At 45.7% G+C, this 22,500-nt stretch overlaps 2 protein-coding genes across 2 annotated transcripts in view; both read right to left on the bottom strand.

Annotated features, from left to right (window-relative positions):
- Positions 1 to 1,027, bottom strand: part of LOC116190047 (cytochrome b) — a 6,026-nt gene extending 4,999 nt beyond the window's left edge. The window contains exon 1 of the mRNA XM_031519716.1: positions 1 to 1,027. This exon is cut by the window's left edge and continues 4,999 nt beyond it. Coding sequence (XP_031375576.1) covers positions 1 to 162 — 162 coding nt within the window. The 5' untranslated portion in view covers positions 163 to 1,027.
- A 280-nt stretch (positions 1,028 to 1,307) lies between these two features.
- On the bottom strand, positions 1,308 to 5,016 carry LOC116190052 (60S ribosomal protein L5, mitochondrial). The gene has a single exon (XM_031519722.1). It carries the CDS (start codon positions 1,941 to 1,943, stop codon positions 1,380 to 1,382), a length of 564 nt encoding a protein of 187 aa, XP_031375582.1. The 5' UTR covers positions 1,944 to 5,016; the 3' UTR covers positions 1,308 to 1,379.
- Positions 5,017 to 22,500: the final 17,484 nt, after the last annotated feature.

Genomic DNA, 22,500 nt, shown 5'->3' with positions numbered 1-22,500 from the left:
AACACCAGTTACTATCTGAATGACTAAACAAATACCAGCTAACGAACCGAACCCCCACCAATAACTAAGATTGCTCGGGGTTGGATAATCTATCAAATGCTGATTAAGTGTGGAAGATATAGGTTGTTTAAGAAGAGAGAATCGTTGGTTCCTTAGAGTCATTTTTCTTTCCTATCGTAACAACTCTTGTTCCCCCACCTTTTTAGCGTTCTGGGGCCCCACAACATAGAAACAATTCTATATTTAATATAGATAGTACCCTTTCTTCCACCCCCGAAGGATGGAGGGGGTATACAGCGAAAGAAGCGTCGAAGGGCTCATCCTGGGTTACTGAAGAGTCGTCCGACTGCTCGGTGACCGAATCAGAGAGGTTTTTACCGCTTTCTCTTTTCCCCAGCACTCTCGGACTGATCATCTTGCTGCAACAAAGCAAGCAACGAAATGAATCTAATGGAAATTTAGGTCTCTGTCCGCTTGGAAGATTCTTCTTTCCTCTTCGGTGAAAGAGGGGTGGGCTTTGTTCTGGGGGGGCCGCCTTGCGCAGCTTTAGAAAGGAGAGAATTTCAGAAAGTCAGTCTCTCAAACCTTTTCTATCTATCTTTAGAAGTAGGGCGAGAGAAAGTCAATATGATATTTGCGTTGGTTTTTCCAACGAAACTAAGCACTTTTTTGTCTTTATCATTCGGAAGGCTCAGTCCCACACTCTGACTTCAATGATGGGAACAACCTCTGCACTCCGGCGCTCCAATGAACAACAGTTCTCCGCCAACCACTATTCTAAATAGTGGTCGATCCCTCGGGAGTTTATTTATGTTCTTATATGTTCACGCGGTGATATTCTATCTTTCCAAAAGTGCTACCCTGTACGTAGTCTATGTGTGGGGAGCATACTTGACAGGAGATAGACACAGGCGGTAGAGAGGTCCCCCACTTCGATTCCCGCCCCGTTAGCATCTCCGATCCGAGAGTTGGGATTAGTCCGTTAGGTCTTTTCGGTCCGGAGCCGGCCGGGAATGGACCTACTTACCTTGCTTGTGGACCAGCAGCAGAGCTAACCCTTGTGGTTTGGTGATTGCTACCAAGACGATTTCTTTATGCCCATTAAAGGACCTCGAGATGCTAATCCACGAAAAACGATACGAGAAATTCGAAAGAACTCATATACGGAACGAGGGCGACCCGTGGAAATACATCGGTTTCTTACTCGTGCAAAGGAACTATTTCTTGGCAACTTGGACAACTTATAACGATGTTTGTCCCGCATATCACTAGGAAGATCGGGATCTTTACAAAAGGCTTTATAAAGCTTTCGTCTCAATTCATATTTAGACGCGAGCAATCTACGTTTGTGATCTCGTATATTTCGCTTCTCCGACATCTTACTGAGTTTCCCCCCCATCTTTTTGCAAAAAGCCGCTCCACAGTGGTAAAGTCTCATCTTGTGTGTTGGCCGAAGTGACAATAGTCACATTGAACCTTCGAATATGTTCGAAGATCTCGAAATGATCTTCCAGTTCCGGGGAGAATTCGCAAAACTCCGTTTCCATCGAGAATTGAATGGAGTTTTCCCGTATTTCGACCCGAGAATCTAACAGAGACATTACTGTCGAGATTCTGACCAAAAAATTAGACATTCCATGCCCTCGGAGAGTGCTTTGTCGTGCTAGGTCACTGACATATCTTTTGTCTTTATTTGACTCCAAGAATGGATTGGATTGAAACGACTTTCCTGTCGAACCCCTTTCTGTCCGTATGAATTTCTGACCGCGCAGAATCTCCATAGCCAATTTTCCATTTTTGATTATGAAATCATAGGGGGAGGATGCCTTTGCTACTATTCTTATTTCACACGATCCAGGAACTTCCATAACGTTGGCGTGATTCGGTTTGAGCAACAGATCCTGACGTGATACATCTTCGTAATGAAAATAGAGTGGAAACATGAGTTGGCTTTATCAGTATCTATAGAATAAGCTCTATGAGCTATCTGCTTCAAAAAAGATAGTTGTTTAAATGACAAAAAATTAGAATCTATTTAAAAAGATTCTGTTTAAAATTTGAAACCAATAGCTGCGTGTTCCTAACGACCGTAAATCTCTTACGATACGTATAAGACTTTCGAGATCATGCTCTCCACCTCCAATAATATTAACAAGTAATTCGCGTTCCCGCCGCGAGTTTTCTAATTGAAGGCGGGGGTCGAGAGATCGTAGAAGATTGAGAATTTCACATTTCTTATCATAGTGCGCTACAGCTCGCTCGTGAAGAGAGAGCCATTGCGCTTCGGAAAAATAGTTTTGATAGCTTACAATATGCTCGGGAGAATAGTTCAACTCCGAACCGGGATACTTAAAAAGCCATTCATTCGGGCAATGCCCCAAGACGGCTTCTATCTCCCGCGATAGGAATCTATCGATGATTGGTGAGAATTTCCTCTCGTTGCGGCCCAGAAAATGCGGCTGAGGGAGCTTCACTATGGGGTCCCCCCAAAGTGAGATCCAGATTGAGTTCCCCGGCGCAGTGAGCTATTTCATGGGAATGAAGTATTAGCATCAGCACCAGAAAAATACGAGTAAATCTGGTTCCAAGAAGCTCGATAGTAGTTCCATGGGGGTTCGCAAAATAGTAGAACCTCCAGTTCCATAAAGTAAGACAGGAAGGCATAATGAAAGAGAGAACCAAAGAAAGACAAATACATTTTACCTCGTGAGGTAATTGTATTATCATTGGCATGTCCTGAGATCCTAATTGCCATTGTAATGTCTCCACAGGAGCCATTGTGAGGAATAAGTATTCTAGAAGAATCATTTTTTTTTTTGTTTCTTTTTTGACTGCTCCCCCACAAAAAAAAAAGAGAGACTTCTTCAACCTATCCCAGGAAGACGGAAATAGTTGGTTGTTGACCAACGGAAAGCATGGGAAAAAAGACCAAAGAAAATGAAAGAATGAACATTCACTAAATCTCTTCATTTAATAAAGTATCATTTATTCAAGTAGTTGAATTGATATCTCCGACTAAAAGATTGAAGCCTATCTTCTCTTCTTTAATAAGGACTTTTAAAGAGTGTGACTCTTCTCTTTATATACAAAATTTTCAGTCTAGTTTTCCACAAGGCATGCAAGCGAGGAGGGCTAGCCTATGTGGAGGTGGAGTCAAGCTGCAGGCACTCGACAACAACAAGAGAAAGGACAGTCACGGAACACAAACCCAATCCCGATGAAAAAAAGTACAAGCAAGTAGATCTCCTTCGGACCCTGACGTGAACGGCCGCTTTCTTGGAACTCATTCATAAGCACTTTCAATTAGTTAGACTTCCACACTCTATAAACAACTATAACAAGCATGCGATACAAAGCATCATCCTAAAGGAAGGGATTGATGCCAAGATTCAGGAATGAATCCTGGTTCCCTGGCTGGAAGCTGCTACCAGTAAATGAACTAGGGAATGACGATTGACCCGCCTGAAAATACTGAGACGAAAGATCATGAGCCGTAGCCCCGCGTGTGCGGTAATGGGCAAGGCAGCCTAAAGAAGAAGATGCTGATAGCGAGTGATTCACTCCTAAAAGTCCATCATACTCTCTTTTCGTGGAAGATGGGGTAGCAGGTCTTTTCTTGTTCTTAGGGGGCGGAGGGTTATCCTAAGAAGATGAAAGTGCTGGCAATCATAAGGGGATTGTTGCCTGTTCCCCGTTCAGGGGTGGGGAAGACCTTGGTCTAAGAATGAAAGTCAGAGCGAGTTTTTAGTCCTTTAAGAGTCCAATGTAGAGGAATGGCAGCAAGAACACTGGGGTTAGCGTGTCAAAACAACTCCTTCTTGATTGACTTCCTTCTGCGGAAGTAGTAACTAGCAAGGAAGTAAGACCCACCCAATAAAAAGAAGAAGGACAGAGCCAACATTTCACCACTATGAGAGTTGAGGGGTAGAAAGAGAAAGCGCATAAAATATCCTCGTGAAGAGGGAAGGTAACGATAGGACTTCTTCTTCATAACACAGGAAACGGACTCTTCTTGGGACTTTGACTTCCTTTGTTTAGTTAGTAAGAATAGGCCGGGTCTCCCAGTGTAGGACTGCTCCCATTCATTTGAAAAGTTAGAGCATCTCCTGTGGTAGTTGAGACTCCACCCCTCTCTCTAAAAGGGCAAAGGGGAAGTCAAAAGACCAAATCGGGAGCGAAAGGCGGTGGACATTCTCTTTAAGTAATCAATGGCGCACGAGCGATTAAGCGGGCATCTCCTGATTCGATGATCTATTGAACTACGACCGCTCCTACTTTCTTCTTAGTGGTTTGGTACTCCCCTTTTTAAGAAGTAAGTAAGAAGGGCTCTTTGTCGCTACAGGAAAGCCAGTGCATGAAGATCTATTCCCCTCGTCCTACGGCCTTCCCGCCTAAGGGGTGGATTGAGGCCTTTAGTTCGTGTTCCCTGGCCAAAATGGGGCAATCACACAAGGAAATCAAGTCTAGCTCCACCCGGGCGGTACTTCCACGAAAGAACCATAAAGTAAAAAAGGAACTAGCTCCAATTGCTACTATTCGCGGAACATCTACTTTTAAATGGAACCCCCGCAGGACGAAGCACAGATCAGTAGATATTCGAGTCTAACTGCTTTCACTAATGGAACCCTGGTATCAAGTCATTTTCTTTCGTCAACGTCAATTGAAATGTGAGAGTTGGGCGCTTTACCTTCTTTTTTGGCATAGACCGGGGATTCCTTTATATGGTCTTTTTCCTTGAGTCAGGACCTCGGGCTATGGAGCTAGGGCAGCTACTTCTACTATTTATTATAAAATAAAATAAAAAGAAGTATTTGGTGCTCCGACAAGGGCTACCCCTAATCTGAGATTGTGCTATACTATCACTTCCGCGTAAGACCTCTACCAAAGGTCATGTTCCGACTTCCGGTTCTTCTTTTTCCTTTTGACTTTCTTGCGGAATTGACTTATCATAGGCTGCCCTTCCTCCCCCACAGCCCCTTGGTTCACGATCCAGGAAAGCAAGAATCGAAGCGATCCAAGCACGCTGGGGTTCTTTTGTTTTGAGCAAGCTCTAAATCCTATGTCCTCGTGCTTGAGCCAAGCCTATTTTGTTTGAAGCCAGTCGTGGAAGATGTCGCTCTGGCTCTAGAAAGAAGCTATGAAGCGAGAGCCTCTGAACCTATGTTAACTGTGGATGGGCGTTAAGGTCCTGTGGCCATTGATAGAAAGAAGTGGTCTTCCGGGCCAATGGTAGAAGCGGTAGAAGCATTGAAAGCAATCTTCCTGGTAGAGAATGGATCTTCTGGACTGGGGAAGCGTACAAAAGCTTTTGAGCGAAATCCGGCCTATACGGATAGAAGGCAGCGATCCTAATGTCCCGATTCTATGTCCTATGGAGAGCGTATGGGCCTATGAGACAAGGAAGCCTTGCTTGAAAGAGTCAACGGAGCAATGGATTATTTGAATCCCGGTTACTTTATTAATAATAAAGAATGATGACCACAACAGCATGAGCTTGTTGAATGGCAGGCTTGACTGGCAATGGAAAGGATTTGGCTCATCCAAATCAGATGATCCTGAATCAAATACTCTTAATAGTGGTTCGCTTAAAAGATCTGTACTAAAAACATCCCTATTCCTACCCTTGAGGGGAAATCACACATGAAAAAGAGTACGCGAAAAAGCACCTTTAGGTGCCAGGAGTGCGGCATCCAGCCACATTTGCTTCGAATCGAGTACCAGCACCCGCGGATGCCCTATTTCGTCTGATTCAACAAGTGGATCCTCCTATCCCGGACCAAAAGAAGTGACTAGTGGATCTGGATAACCTTTCTTCCCTTCTACTTTTAGTAGTCGATGTTATACCGGTACTAAAGAGAAGTAATTGAATTGGCTTAGAAGCGGCTTCAACCTGAGAGGCCCGAAGTCTTCTCCCCTCGTCCTCAGACAGACCACTGGCACCCAATCTCTTTACTAGATTGGACCACGGGTCGTCACTCCTACATCCAAGATGTAGCACATCCCCCCGCGAGAAGGAAGGGAGGTGGTGATTAGGATAACCCAATTATGGTTCTGGATCAAGGTTTTTCAATAGGTGCTGCCCCCGCCTTCACTTCTCGTTCCGTATACTTTTGTCCTTCCCTCGTTCCCTGCCTCGATTCAATACCTCTCAAAATGGTAGTGAGTATTCGGCTCACCTCAGCTCGCCTGTGACATAGCATAGCAAAGCTAGCCTTCAGAGATCTCTTGCCCAAAAAACTGGTTGATGCAGTGAAGGTTTTTTAAAAGTGAAAAGACAGAAGGGACCCGCCAGACGAGCTTATCGAGTTGAGGAACGAACCCGCTAGGACCTCCTCTCAGGATGACTAAAAGGTGTGCATACGATGGGCGAAAAATCTAAACGAACCTGCCACAATCGAAAAGGAAAGGATCACTTAGCTCCTCTAAAATCGAGTGGTGAAGAAAGACCCTTGTTTCAAGAACACGTAGCGCTCAGTTACTTTGTAATTCCAATAAAAAAGAAAGATAGTGAATGAATATGGGCAATATCTCTGAGGAGAGGCAGAAAGCCCCCTATTCAAAAAAGAACCAGCCAGAATTTACAGGCACCATTCAAGGGATGATTATGACTACATCGCCTGGCCCGCTACACTTAGCTTTACACTTAGATATAACGATAAAAAAGAAACTTATAGAAAGATCATAAGGCCAATCTTGCTATCCGAGGGTCAGCATAACGAAAGTGGAGAACAAGCTAGTGCTAATCATAGCGGAGATACTTATGGATACTACCAGGAGATACGAGAGATCACGGCAAAAATAACAATCGGAGTGTCGCATTCTTATTGGAGTTCAAAAGATTAGAAGGAAAGAGGATATAGAATATGAGCTAGGTCCGCCCCTTCCACCAACAACTCCAGTTGGATGATTATCTCCGCGCCTAAGTCGCTATCTCTGCCGAATTTCGAATTTCGCCAAGCAGCAGCAACTGCCCCCATTCATGAAAAGAGAAATGATGATGAGCTAGTCGAGCTAGGAGCCAAGAACAAGAAGCAGCTCCCGGAAGAAAGTTGGGGCTCTTTGTCCTGATTCCCATTTTACGTAGTTTTTAGACTCACTTCGGTTCACCTGGTCTACTGATCTACTCCGAGCGGTACCATCGATCGGGCAGACCAAAAGACGAATAGACACTAACTAACCCGATCCATCCATCGTCGGCTTCTTCGTCTGATCTGATCTTATGGGAAGTCTAAAGGCGGAGAGTCTAAAGTAAGGTCTTCAGTGAGCGTGGTGAGATCAAGCAGTTGGGAACGGATATCGAGGTGAACCTTAGCCCGCTTGGAAAACCGTGAGGCGAGTCTCGATGTCTGGTTAAGAATCGGGATTGCTAATAAGGAAGCCCTGCACGAGAAAGAGCCCAACCCCAAAGGTTATGCTGGGCTAAATGCTAATGCTGGTTTAGAAGTACCACCTGATCATTTACGCCGGCTATAGCCAACAAGAAAGAACGTTACCTAGACATGGGCATCATCATGTCATGAGCTCATGAGCTAATTCAAAAGCCCTAAGTAACTGTTGCTAGATTGGTACTGATACGCTCAGACTGGGCTCAACAGCATAGGATCTCCATTGACCGACTCCTCCCCTTTCCATAGATCCTGCCCAATGGGATTAGCATGACTTTAGGATCCTTGGGTTTGGTAGACCTTCATACAGGTCTCGGCGAATAAGAGTTCCCATTGTCCATTGTTCCGCGATAGCCTAGGAGTCTTGGCGGCTAATGCCGAGTTGAGTAATGGTGAATGAATTCTCTCAATGGCTTGTGACAACACTTGGTCGATGATAGCTCTATGATTGAGAACCTTTTCCTACTCGTGAGCGGCTCTTCCCGAGCAGCTTTGCGCTTATCGACAGGCGCTTTGGAGCCTTATGCGTTATGGGATCTAGCAGAAAAATAAAGATAATCTATATATAGTAAAAGAAGAGGTCCTTAGTTGGCGTAAGGCTTCTACCAATATCCCCATAGCCATTGGATTTTGTTGTGATAGCCCTACTTCTTGAGCTTCGGCTTGTCTTGTAAGAGTCTTGCGAAATAAAGAAGAATAGTCAGACTAAGTTGGTCGACAACTTCTTCGATGAGACAGATCCTATGGCCTAAGGTCTCGCCCTATCCTATTTCGGTAGTTGCTGAAAATCTACGAGAAGAGGTGATTTTATTCAACAATGAAAGAATTAGCATTGCCCTGCTGCTTGCTATAGTTCTGTCTCGTATTCGCAGGTATGAGGGCAGGCACTCACGTGTTTGAATGGATGAACGAACCGATCTTGTGACGTACTGAGTGAGCTTGAGCTCTTCGATCGCAGACCTGATCTACCAAGGTAGACCATAATTAGTGCAAGCCTTTCTTTCAGGATGGGGTGGTGGTAGGGAAGCTGCTGGTACTAGTATCGAAACCATAAGGGGCGTTTAGGCTGGGACTGAAGCTTTGATACTCGTGCCTACGCAGCCTTTGTTCACATCTCTCATCGATTCCCCTATGGAGAAGAGGAAAAAATAAGAGCATTCATTGGTTGGACCTTTATGCTACCAGCCTTTGCTATTGAAACTCTTTCTATACTATACGAGCTGTAGGATCATTAGTATCACCCGCAAAGGCATACATAGAAGGCAGTATCTCTGCCGGGTCGAGATCTGAGGCCGGTGCGGCAACCCATTGATCCACCGGAATAAAAGCGAGCAGCATTGGGGCTAGCAGCATTTAAACCACAAAAGCGATTCACTTGGTTCCAACTAACCAACCAGGTTAAGATGATAGTAAAAGGAAAAGCAGCTCAATCAAGTGATAAGCAGCCATGGAATCCGCCCAGCCTCAGCAGGCAAATGCCACCCGCTAAGCTAATGATGCTGAAAGAAAGTATTCATGTTAAATAAAATAAAAAAAAGGTATGCCGCACAAAAAAGAAGTAATTTCGGGAAAGAAGGAACGCTCTTCGAGAAGCAAATAGAACTCGAGAAGAGTCTAATGCAAAGTACCTTAGCTAATGGCAGAGAAATTAAGGGTGCAAGAATCGTTAAGCGGATGCTATGCTCGGGATCGATACCTTCGATAGAGCCCTCAACGAGGCGCAGAAAGCAGCGAGGCATCGGCGCTTACAATCGCCCGAAAGGGGGCTGGGTGATGTCATCAAGGAAGGAGCGCCAAGGCCAATACAGAAAGAGAGGCACTAACAAAGCCAATGCTTTGCCCCTTCCCATGTCCCAAAGCGTCTTCTTATTCTATGCAGCTTCGTTCATGCCCTCATCTCTCGGTCCTTTGCCAAGCAAGTGTGAGACATCAATTAGCCTTCTATTCTAATACACAAGGGATTCATTGAAGCAATCTACCTCCGAGAAAAGTGGCCTTTGAGCCTAAGGGCGCAACTTGATCAAAGGTCCCATCCATAGGGATCCGAGCTAAAACACTCATCAACTCCTTATGGTAGGGATATAAGAGTCTTTGCTTAATTTCATTTCCAATGGCAAAGATTCGTCTCTTTCCCGCTCCCTCAATCACCATACCCAACCTACCAAAATCACCCTGAAATTCAAACTGTTCAAACGTGGGCGGTTTTGGACCTACCCAACGCTCAAAGCAATCAAGATCTTTATTGGCCGTCTCAGTCTTAGTCGGGTCAAGGGCAAAAGGTACCCTCCCCCTCCACAGCACTGCCGACGAAAAGAAGGCTTCCTGTGCATGGTCTAATCTCAGCATTGATCCATAAGCAGCAAGCTCATAAGTTAGAGCTAAGAAAGCTGACTTAATCGGTTTCGAATGAGACTTAGGATACAACGCATCCTTAGGGATCCTTACATTAGGCACTGCCTTCCAGGTTGGCTCCCAAGATATTCCTTGAACGAGGGTCGATGTAATTGAGCTCGCCCGAAAGCGAGTGACTGCACGTACCCAACCAGTAGGTTAGTGACTTCGTACCTTTATCGAGCTTTCCAGGCTCTCCTTTCATTTGAATCTGGCTTGAATCGATGGCATAATCAGTCTAGTACTGACGCGTGGTGTTACAAAAGCCTATGTGACTGACTTGCCATTGCCAACCGTACGCCGCGTCCTGATCCTCACGGAGCCGTAGGTCTCTCGTTCCTTTTCTCACTCGTCGATGGAACCTCACCCTCAGGCTCCAAAATAGTCGTTCTTACGCTTCCGGGGGTCTAGCCTTTCCTTCCCTCTCTACAGTGAGGTTCTGTTTGAAGTTATGATTGAGACAACGAGTCATAGGTCTTTGTTTTATTCCCTTGGCTATTAATCACCAAGAAAAAGGCTATTCATTAGCAACAACAAGAGTAAGACACGGCGCAGCACTCCTGCAGTTAGAAGAAGAGCGCGACCGGAACCAAGCATGAAAGATTGACTGTGACGCTACGTGCATACACTGATCACTACGGAGAAGAGAAAACATGTCATAAAGCATAGGGGAAAGCAAACATCGACTTCCCCCAAAAACCATTGATTGGGATCGATATAACAGAGTGTGCTCGATAGTCATCACTATTATGTCCCCGAATGGAATGTATGTCACCTTTTTTCTCATTTCAAGACTTCCCCCAGGGCGCTTTTTTCTTTCCCTTTTAGACCAACCTGCCGCCTATAGTTTAGTCGTCTGTTTATGCGAGGGTTGATTCTCTTTCTAAGAGCAGAGCAGGGGAAGAAGGAGCTTTCTTTCCTCCTAGCCAGAAAGAGAGACAGAAAAAGAGAGAGACCTTAGACCGAAAGAAGGGACTAAGGACTAGTGGATATGGGCATAGGGGCTACGGGAATACGTATGATAGGCTGGGTAGGATCCGTACTGGACGGACATATATTATTTCCTACTTTGAATACGGAATAGCCGGAGAGAGAAGTAAGGTAGTCACCGATTGGAAGACTTCGACGGCTTAGAAAGAGAAAAAGTACTCGCTCACTGGAGCAAGAAAGAAGCGTACGGCTTACTCAGACACTAGGCAATGAACCCGCATACACATTCACTCGCTATAATACTCACTTACAACAATGGGTGAGACTACCAAGACTTAATGCTTAGAAGAATGGAAGGAATAAAAGATTCCAAGAACGAAAGTCAAGAAAGAAGGATAGGGCAATGGGTATGGTGCCTAGGCCTGCAACCTCATAACCTAGAGCAGAAGCCCTGACTCTGAGTCGCGGATATTACGATTACTGAGGGACTGACTTAGTAAAAGAGTCTGGGAATGGTGAGCCACCTGCAGCCGCAAAAGCATTCACAACCTTTACGGGACGGACAAAAGGACTACGGGCTAGACCTCTTCCACGTTGATTAGTAGAGTGGATTCCGAAAGTCTAAATAATTTATTACCTTACAAATGGTCAACTGCCCTTGTTGCGTACCTTTGGCATAAGAAGAAGAGCGATAGAAAGCAACTGATAACTCATGCTGTGAGAAAGGGAAGATCTTGGTTCTGGAAGTAGCAGGTTAGATAGGTTTTCAAACGAGCTTCCTTTACCGCCTCTTACTGACAACTATTAGGGCGAGTGACTTTGTCCCTCTCGTAGTCCCCAAGTCCCATTCATCACAGCTTTCTCTTAAAAAGAGAGGGGTTGAGGAAAAGCTTGTAGTATTGATGCTTTTGGCGCAGTCTCGGGACCATTGTAACTAAGTCAGCTAGGTGCCCTAAAGCGGATGAGGGATCAAACTCCTCTTGCTCTTACGGAAGGAATTAACGTATGATGGACTTCTGGCTATGGGGCACGAAGGGTATAAGAAGAAGTTGTTACAGCTCCTGTCATTTAAGAAGAAAGACCGGGCTGCTTTTAGCTCATCCGGCGAAAGGTCCTTCTTATTTGAGGAAAGCCCGAGATTTAGCTGCTGTAGTAAGGGCAGTAGATAAGGAAAAGACGTAACTGCTCTTATCTTAATAGGATGCCGAGAAGAAGCTCCTCTTGTTGAAGAGGACTGATTGACCTAAGGCAAGAAAGAGTAGCCTTCAGCCAATAGCAAGTGAATCCGAAGAGCTTTTTTGCGTATCGTATAAGGGCTTCTTTTCCACATGCACCAGATCTGGGCTGCTAGGAAGGAAAACCCTGAAGCCAATAGGTTGTTTTCAAATGTGCACATGAAGAAGAAAAGGCTGTTTGGGAGATTTAGTGCCTAGCCTTAGATGGAGCAAAGCAGACTGAGGGCATTAACTGAGATCCGATTCCATTCCTTCTCTTTCTGTGGCATTTGTCCTTTCTTTCATCCCGTGTACTTATCTTGATTTGCCGAGTCTGACACACCGGACCGCATCTCGATTTGCACATGGATAATCTGCTGGTGGACCCTTTCCTTAAATCTGCCTCCAGCAAGCCACCCCAACCCTACCGCCAAAAAGCCGTATAGTGCTGGTGCCCTGACGTGAACGGACGCTTTCTTTGTCTAAACCGGAGACATCGCACCTGCAGTGGGAATGGTTTCCCCACCGCAGACGAGAATACTCTTTGAAGACTGTGAAATACAGTTCTAATTTATTCATTCAGTAAGGGATTTCTCCTCCTCAAAGTAGGAAAACTTATTGCAACTAGCGTCATCATTCTTTTCGATCTTGTACTAAGCTAAGTATTCCCAGAATCGCTTAATAGTGGGATATATTTGATTGACTATGTTCAGTAAGTTGATTGTTGGTTAACAACAACAAATGGTGTGGAGCCACCGTCGTACTCATAGCTAGCGGTTTGAAACGAGAAGGGCTGTTCAAGGAAATATAGAATAGCAGGAAGGCTTTGACCATACCTTCTTCTCATAGGTGAAGCAAATCAAACCTATTTCTCGAAGAAGTAGAGGGGTTATTTCGGTAAAGGCGATCGCTAGAACTGTGGCTTCTCGAAAAAGCCAAACCCGGAACAGAGAACGGTGCTATTCGTGGACAGATCAAGCAAGGGATAGTCTCCGCTAGGAGATAGTGCTTTGTCTTCTTTTTCAACAAAGGGTTGTCGTACTGGACAGGAACGAGTTGATACTGGTCAAGGTGACACGAGACCGATAAGACGGTCTTAGATAGCAGTCGATCGTTTAATCAACAAGAATTGATCCACACTCCGATGATTTGAAATCAATGTGTGAAAAGTCAATCACAAAGACTGATCACTGGCAGGCGATGTCCAACTCAGAGAGGGGCCAAAAGCGGGGTTGCAGTATATAGCCACTAGGACTTAGTGACTAGGAGCGGAGAGCCTCTTGCGCCTTCCTTACTTCTCGAGCGATATCTGGATAGAAAGGTACTTATCCCACATTGGCAAAAAGCAATGGAATAAAGAGGTTCAGACGGAGAAAACCTTGCTTTCTTTGTTGCCGTTGTCAACGAAACTTGCTATGGTCGTTAATTTTTCTACTAGAAGAAGAAATGGTCAACAGCCCTAGTTGCGTACCTTTGGCATAAGAAGAAGAGCGATAGAAAGCAACTGATAAGGTTAGCTAGAAGTTTTAAAATGCTGGAAGTAGATAGCAAAGAACCCTAGCTTGAGGAAGAGAGTGGTGATCTAAGACGTTAGTGGTGAACGAAGTTGGTACTTGCTTAGCGCATAAGGCTACGATCTTTCTTCTCTTATGATATTTCAATATAGGCTTTAAAAGCTGACTTCCACTACCTACTCCCTATAGGTAGTGGAAGTCAGAAATCCTATCCATTACAGCTCTCAGCCTAGGATAGTCTCAACTAGAGGGCTTACAGGGATGGGAGTTAGAAAGCTGGTAAGGGGACAAAGGCAGAGAAGGAGATATGGCGAGCAAAAACTCCTCAGCGTGTCAGGTGCTTTATGTGGCTAGCAACAAAGGAAAGGTTGATGACCAATGTGACTCGCGCTGTGATGGGTTTCTCTAAAACATCTGGCTGTGGCTTCTTTATTGGGCAGGAAGAAAATGCCATGCATGCTTTGAGGGAAAAGGTCTTCATTGATTTCGCCCGGATCTCAATTCCTCGTTTTTGACATGCCACTTACAGGGAAATGCTATTTGCTAGTTTTCCCAGAGGAAGGGGAACGATCGGCCGATCGATACCGTATGGAAAGAGGAAAAAGAGAAGAACGAAGCCCTACATCGGTGTCTGCCGGGGTATTGAGAATGTGGTATTGCTTTACCCGGTCTCAGTCTCAGTAGGAAAAGAACAAACCTTGCTCCGATATGAGTTGAGAAGTCTCCGGGGAAGTCCCCTACCCCTATAAGTAAGTAAGGCTAGTCTCCCCTTCCACTCTTCTCTCAATGTCAGTGCTTGGGGATCGGGTACAGCGAGATCACTTTTCAGCTTGTTAGTCTGCTATGCATGAAAGCAAGGAGGAGAGAAGCTCTCTTTCTTCCTCGGGAATCCGGTATGTGAGAAATTTGTATACAAGGTCTCACATGTAGAGATGCCCTACCCATAGAGGAAGAAGTTGGTAGCGGACAAGTCATTCAGCAATGAAACTTCCATGGCGTAGATTGACCTTTCACAAATCTGTCTTGAAGAGTGAGATCGTTATTGCATAGATAAGGTGCCTATCTCTACACGGTACTTCCACAATGAGATCAGAAAAGCAAAGAAGGAGCTTTATATCTTCCTCGGTATGGTCCACTCGATGAGTATCCCTGGAATTTGCGTTAAAAATTGTAAACAGAAGGTATTACTCCCTACCGTTGAATGCGTGTGGTCAACTGTGTAATCGAGGAAGCCAACATTGACTGACTTTCATGGTTAAGGTTCGAAAGAAGAAATAGTGTGGGATGAAAGTCCGGGCCAAGATTTCGTAGTTAGACCGCTGATACCCTGCCTAGCTGAATAACTGACCGACGGCGGAATGGTAAGCTTCCTCGTTCACTTGCGCGGGTCGGCACTTATTTCGTATGTGATGCAACTACAATGCTTGAGAGGTCTAGTGATCGGTCTCAAAAGTAAGATGGTAATGTTCAAAGAGAGGAATCGAAATAGATGTCTGTCTCTGCCTCACCGTAAGGCTTTCGGGTTGAGCTGCGTAGTCTTAGGTAGTTTAAGGTAAAGAAATGCCCACAAAAAAACCTTAAGCCTTAAAGGCATGAAGGAGCTTACCTTATGTTAACTGCCAGCCTTCTAAGGAGAGAGCATCTTAAACCGTTTGTGCCCCATAACAAATGGCTCACTTCCCTTCCTTTACCGATGGTACCTAGATAATTTCACTCCCCTCGGATTTTGCTCAATTAGTAGAACAAAGCGGAAGAAGCGAAAAGGGACAGGTCTCTTCCATCAGTTAGAATTGCATTTATATTATGATAAAGCAGCTACTTCTGTCCGTGCATATCTTCAATCATGCTTTTCACAAGTTCGGTACGCTCGAGGGAAAGTTCCACTAGTTCTATTGGTTTTCAGCCCGCATTCTTCCTAGCAACCGAGTCGATGTAAAAGAACCCGAGCGAGGGCCTGGTGAGTTCTCTTCAAACCAAGTTGTTATAGTTGCATTTCCTATTATTTGTTCTTGATTCCTTCTTTGAGAAGTGCCTGCCATTTATACCTGGGTTAGCTAGAAGTTTGAAGGATAGCATTTCAAAGCAGGAGTTTGAAGTTAGGCCACCAGAGTAGCCGAAGAGACTGCCCCCGCGACGGGCAGTTGATCATAAAAAAAATAGAGTTGGAGCCAGGGGCCTAACCGCCAGCACAAGCCCCTTACAAAATGTCTGTTCCAGAATTAAAAGAACTTCGAAAACAGCTAGATGAACTTATGAGTTCCGGATACATGTTGATTTGGAACCCTTTGGTGCACCAGTCTTGTTTCAACCCAAACATGGTGGAAGTCTTCGAATGTGTGTAGATTACCGGGCTTTGAACAAGAAAACTAAAAAAAACCTATTCAGATCTTTTTGATCAATTGGGGGGAGCCCGTTACTTTTCAAAGCGTCACTTGCCTTCTGGGTACTACCAAGTTCGCATTGCCGAGGGGAGTGAAGCGAAGACAACCTGTGTGACAAGGTACGGAGCCTTCGAGTTCTTAGTCATGCCATTTGGATTGACCAATGCTCCGGCCACATTTTGCACTCTCATGAATTAGATTTTCCATGAAGAAATTCGTCGTTGTGTACTTGGACGACATTGTTGTGTATAGCCAGACTCTGAAGGAGCACCTCCCCCATCTCCGCACAGTGTTTGAGAGATTGAGGGGGAATGAATTCTATGTGAAAGAGGAGAAGTTCTCATTCGCGCAGCACGAAATTTTGTTCCTCGGCCACTGGATAAGGGTAGGAACCATACGCATGGACAAGGATAAGGTCCGTGCTATCACTGAGTGCCAGGCCCCGACCAAGGTAAAGGAGCTGCAATCATTCTTTGGGCTAGCCAATTATTACCCCCGTTTTCTCAGGGGGTACTCGAAAAAGAGCAGCTCCGCTTACAGATCTGTTGAAAAGGGGCCACAAGTTGCCCAGGTCTGAGACGTGCCAAGCAGCTTTCGATGACCTATCGCGTGAAATGACGGAGGATCAAGTGCAACAATTTCCTAACCACTACCCTTTGAGGTCCACACTGGATGCCTCTGATTATGCTGTTGGGGGCGTCCTGATGCAAGATGGACATACAATTGCATTCGAAAGCCGAAAGTTGAATGAGGCTTCGAAGCCTTAGACGGTCCAAGAAAAGGAGATAACGGCGATAGTCCATTGCTTACGGACTTGGGGAAAAAATGAGTTGTAAAAACCGACAATGTGGCAACCAGTTACTTCCAGACGCAGAAGAAGTTGTCACCAAAACAGGCGCGCCGGCAAGAGAGTCTTGCCTAATTTTATATGATTCTAGAGTACAAACCGGGCAGAACCAATCAAGTCGCCGACGCATTGAGCAGACGGAGTTGGCCGCATTGAAGTGTGAAGCTACTGCAGCAGCAAGCCGAGTTGAGAGCACACTAATTCAGCAGATCAAAAAGGTCTTGGAGACCTCTTGCGGGCAACATACTTAGCCTCGTTAGAGAAAGGAAGACGCGTCGATTTTAGTTGGAGAATGTCCTGCTCATGACGAAGCGGCACCGCCTGTATGTGCCAAAGGGGGAAGATTGACGAAGATCCCTACCTATAATGCTTTGTACTTGAACTGACCAAAAGTCCAGTTTTGCTGCTTAAGGGGTGGCCTTCTAGGAGGTTTTCTATACCTCTTCGCCCCTGGCTTTTCTTCCTTCTCCCTTTGTTACTGACTTTACAGATGTCGTACCTCTTCAGTCTATTGCTCCTAGGCCTATGCTTTCTATAGTAGAGATAATTCATATTGACTGTCTTTCTCTCGGGGGAACTCCCAACATCCCAAGAAGTGACCTTTGACAAACCTTCCGAAAAGAGCTGAAGTAGCCATCTTTGCAGCGCTTATGCCTGCAAGGGAAGAGATATTCAATCAAGCAAGCCCACACTGGCTCAGAAGGAAGGCAAGCTGCAGAAGGCTTCGGGTAAAGAGAATACGATTAACCGATCGGGTAGGAATCGAGAAAGTTGCCAACCATTCTGTAGTACGTTTTTTTACAGGGCTTAGTCTTTCACCGGCATGAATTGAAGCGGGTTCGGGCTACGAGTCCGACTGCTGCTCTAAGAAAGTCAGTTTAGGCTCTCTTTTTGCTTTGATGCTCCTCTTCCTGGGAGGTAATTACCGTTAGCGTACAGCACCACTCGCCAGACTCGAACTTGCCACATCCTGTCGAACAAAATATGGATTTTCCGGTGATAGTTGGGGGCAGCGAATCAAGAGCAATAATTGGCATTGGAATGCAATCGCTTCTAAGCCAATTCAATTACTTCAATCCATTTATCTTTACCTCCTCTACTTCCAGGAAGAGGCTGAGAGAGTTACCCTAAGGCTTGGTGAGCTAGGTTTAGTGACTGGGGCAAAGTTATCTTCTATACGAGAGCGCCTGTCCCCTGTTTTTACTATTAATTATATAGTATAGAACCTCCTCGAAGCAAGGAAGGGACTGAATCCACTAGTGGGACATGCTCATAACAATAGAGCTAGTAAGGCAAGCAAGGTTCTTTATCAGAGAATGGGCTCTTATGGAATGCCTGATTGCATTTGCACATGATTCGTAATAAACAGCCTTTCCGCGCCGCGTGGATTAGCAATCAAAGCTCTTCTCTGCTCACTCTTGTCTACGATTTCCGGGTTTGAAGGACCGAAATTAGTTGCGGTAATAAGACTAGCTTTCCGTCTTGTCATTCCATTCTTTATGCTGAGAAGCGTCTGTTTACGAATCGGGTCTTGCAGATGTGCCATTGATAATACCGAATCCTCTCTTTGACACTTGACACTAGTAGTAATTTCATTGCTGTCTTTCGAATTAAGCTTACAATTGAGAAGCTTGTAAGTTCCTCCTTAAGCTACAGGGCTTCCCTAGAGGGATGAAGAGGGATGAGGTGGTCGTACCGCTTCTGGTACCACGGTATGCCCCACCAGGGGCTCTTTTTCCGACAGGAGCGCTAAAGCCCTTGACTCCCTTCTCTTACCTTTCCTTTCATGTCATGAAGGAAATGCCCCTAGTGCTGGATAAGAGGCTTAAGATGAGTTCCATTGGGAAGAGTCTATCTTTCTTACCCGGCTCCAGGCCATGGAAAGAGGTCTCGGTCACTTTTGCGAAATCAGACTGATTTGCTAGGCTGATAGTTGCCCTTCCTCTACCAGAAATGCAAGCTAAGGACTCTCTCTCGGCCTATTCCGGGTGATAGTAAGACATAGCCTCAACCCCTGGGCTTTCTATTCACCTATACCCAGGCTTTCTTCATAAGAAGAGGGGAATTCATGCGCTTACTTAGAACTCCTTGTCGCTCGAAAGCACTTCAAATGTACTAGTATGGAACTATCACGGTATGGCTTGCATTTGCCTACTGAAAAGGGGGCTGCTTCAAAAGGAACAACAGCTTCCACGCACTCATACCTTAAAAAGACCCCTACCAAGTTTGACAAGCAATCGGGGAAGTGGCTTTGTCACACTGCAACTGGCTCATCTGAGGAGTACATTTCTAAATCACCGAAATGCCATTTTTGTGTTGGTAGGGCAGAAAGCCACAGCCCTAGGCCTTAGACTTAATTTACGAGGAAGGCTTTAGAATCAAGGGGCAACGAGTGAACCCGCTGTCCAATAGGTTCAATGGCGTGAAGAAAGCCAGACAGCAATCAAGAGATCTAGGGGAGAATGTGAGAGATATGATGGAGTATACTGCTCTAAGGGCCTGGGTGAAAGAGTGGCTCACTTACTTGAGGTGGTATCACCTTAGTGCGTGGTCCCTCTTCCTCCAAGACTTCTTTGAAGCACCGGTCGTAAACCGGAAATGGAAGACTGAGTCTACTGACCCTACGTTAGTTAGATTCGGTTTACTATGGAAAGTCTATGATTGGTTAGCAGATAAAGGTCTTGATTACAAGGTACCTATACTTGATACCACACCTTCACTTAATTGTGTTTGTGTTAAGGTGTTGTGGTAGGGATAGACGGACTGGCTTTTCTACTATTCGCTACCGAGGTCGTCCAGCCTCGTGCGAAGAGGGGTTGTGTGGTTATAAAGATTAAGGATACCACCGACTCCAAGTCCATCCATCAGTCGTAAGAATCAAGGCGTTCCTGATCGCCAATTCAGCGCAGGCTTCCAAAGGTGTAACAGGAAACGACTTGACTATGACGATGAGTTCTAATAATATATATTGGTATACCTTGCTCGGCTCACACAATGCCACATTAAAAAATGATGGCTAAGTGCAAACAAAAGCCAAGAGGATAGATAACCTAACGGTTGACCGGTGGAGAACCCAACAAAGGAATCGGGTCTTTTAACCCAATCCACTAAGAAGGGATGACCTGCTAATAAAGCAGACACTCCATGCTGCCAACTCTTCAAATGTGGTTCAGCTTCCAACGGGTAGGCTCCCAAACCACATTGCGGCATCTCCTTCTCTTTCTTAGACTACTTCTTTCTTAGACGAAATTTCATAAGAGAAGAAAGCGTAGAAAAGAAAGGTTTTGATTCGCCTTGAGTAAAGAAAGAAAAAAGCTTTCTAATGCGTCAGGGCTTTTACTTCACTTATTCTTTATAGATTGGCTTGGTGTTCAGTGTACCGCACCTCTGACTTTCTATATATAGATTGTCTTTGTGTTCAGTCTACCCTGTCTAGCCGGAAGCCGGAACGGTGGGTACACGATTTCAAGCTCTTGGTCACCCTAACTAGCTTTCGAAAAGCCAGCGCCCAAAGGTGCTCTATTGAGCCGGTCACCGTCTGGTAGAGTAGGAGCCAAGTCCTTGACTTCTCGCTTGGAGCATGAGAAAGGTCGAGCTTAAGACCATGTAATCGATCAATGTGAAGAAAGACTTATCTGAAGTTCCGCACCAGGACTCAAAGCATACCTCGGGGAGAAGGTAGCTTCAAGAGCGCTACCCCGGAAAAAGGTGCATCCCATTTATTAATTTAAATTTGTTGGTCAACAACCAATCGTATCCGTCTTCCTGTGATAGGTTGAAGAAGTCTCTCTTTTTTTTTTTTGTGGGGGAGCAGAAGAGTCAAAGAATGAGGAGAAAGAAAATGGGTAAAAACTTTGAGAATATGATGGAGAAAATGACTATAAGGAAACGAAATAATCTCAATTTTACGACAAATCCGCCGGTCCGATGGCTGTTCTCTCTGAGCCTCGCCGGGCTTTCTATTTCCATTTCAGGTTTTATCGGGGCTTTTCTAGGATCAGAAGGAAGCGCTTTAATTTGTGCCACAGGAATTTGCTTTGTTTTGACTCTTTTTTTAATAACCTTTATCTTACTAAGTCGAAGGCGAAAAAAAAACAGTTGGATTCTTTTACTCTTCACTTATCTAGGCATTTGGCTCTTCTCTTCTCTCTTTCGACTCCTATTGTGGCAACACATCGGTACTCTTTTAGAAATACCGATGGCAGTGGTCTTTCTGATTTTGCATCACGAGTTTACGCCCCAAAACTTGTGGATGCATAGCATGCTACCCCATGGACCGGGCGGTGCATCAAGCTCGCAGGGCTACGATCCCGGTCCTGCCCTTTCCCTTCCTCCTAGTCCTAATGGTGAAATAGCTACCCTTATGGACGAATTGATTCAAGCAAACGAGCAACTGCAACGCTTGCTTGAATCAAGGATCCAATCACCAGAAGAGTTCGCTGCTTGGCAGCGCGAGACTGAACGGCTAGGAACCGTTAGTTCGCGCATTTCACAAGAACTGAAACAATTCATGGAAATGGATCAGGCTCGTGCGCAAGAGGAGAACCGTCAAATTGACGAGTTCCATGCGCGTCTCGGCCCGTGGTGGCAACAACAGGCCGAGACGGCCGCCAGACAACGGGAAGCTGTAAAAAATCTGACCCGGCAGCTTGAAGCGCAAGAAGCGTATATCCGGGAATTGAGGGGTGGGGCTAAGCCATAAAACGCTTACCAAGGAATAGAAAGGGAGGGCCGGGCGTCAGAGAAAGTTGGTTGGGGTATAGAGCCGTAAGCGCGGTGGGGGGTGACAGAGGACGTGCTCGTACGGTTCATAGAAGGGTATGATCAACTCGTTGATTGTTGGGAACTTTCACTCCTCTATATTCGAAATATGCCTTTTTAGGAGCATTACGATCTGCAGCTCAAATGGTCTCTTATGAAGTCTCTATTGGTCTTATTCTTATTGTGCGCCTTGTGAGCGCGTTTGGATCCGCGAAGGCAATCGCTCGGATCTTCCTCTAACCCAACCCGGGAACGGACCGGAGGGAACCGCAGCATGGGGAATGTCCGCGTCTCGTCGCAAGGCTCATTTTTTGTTGTGGGTCATAGGGCGCGCTTCGGGCGGGCAGCTTTATCTGATCAAGAGCCGGGGCACAAGGGTCCTGGTACTATCCAAGTGCGAAGAACCCCGGAGGTGACTGCAATGAGCAGAAATCTCACTCACCGGCCTAAACGACGAGCAAACACTCGAACGTGAGAGCAAGGGATCACCCGACGAATGGACGAGCTCCAAGGAGGGGGGAGAGAGGAAGGCAAGAACCATGCTTTCAGAGAGGTGGCGGTCTGAATCAACTCTGAACTGCGAGAATAATTGACTAAGCCGTGCATAAGGGGTCATTCTCCAAACGGGACGGGGCCAAGCCTTTAGGTTGTTTTAGTAGGTTGGGTGACAGATCGGCCATAGGAGTACTCCGGGATAAAAACCAGGGCAACAAATGTCGAGCATACGACGATGCCGCCCCTTTTCATTTCGTGGAAGCCCCCGGCAGAGGAAAGGGCTGTAGGTAATGGTGCGTTCTCTTTCTTATCTAGAGAGGGGCGCTGAAATCGTTCCTATTGGGTCGTGCGTGGCAGCTGGTATAGATGAATAAAGGCGGGCCGCTTGAACGGGACCTATTCTCTTACTTAATAGGCGGCAAGGCTGAATAGGAGAGGGGCCGAGCTGACTGATGAGAGCCTTTTTAGCCTTTAGAAAAAGGCTCTCATGTGGAGCTAACATGGCTGGCTACATACAAGTATAGCCAAATCAAGATGAGACGGGGCGGACGGTCAGAGGCCGCAGCGGGACTACCATAGGAA

The sequence above is a fragment of the Punica granatum genome, unplaced genomic scaffold, assembly GCF_007655135.1.
Source record: "Punica granatum isolate Tunisia-2019 unplaced genomic scaffold, ASM765513v2 Contig00108, whole genome shotgun sequence".
NCBI lineage: Eukaryota > Viridiplantae > Streptophyta > Magnoliopsida > Myrtales > Lythraceae > Punica > Punica granatum.
Note: the sequence above shows the minus strand (reverse complement) of the source record. Positions and strands in the feature narration are given on the sequence as shown.

Excerpts from the sequence above, each read along its gene's own strand:
- LOC116190052 (XM_031519722.1), bottom strand. The coding sequence starts at position 1,943 with ATGTTTCCACTCTATTTTCATTACGAAGATGTATCACGTCAGGATCTG.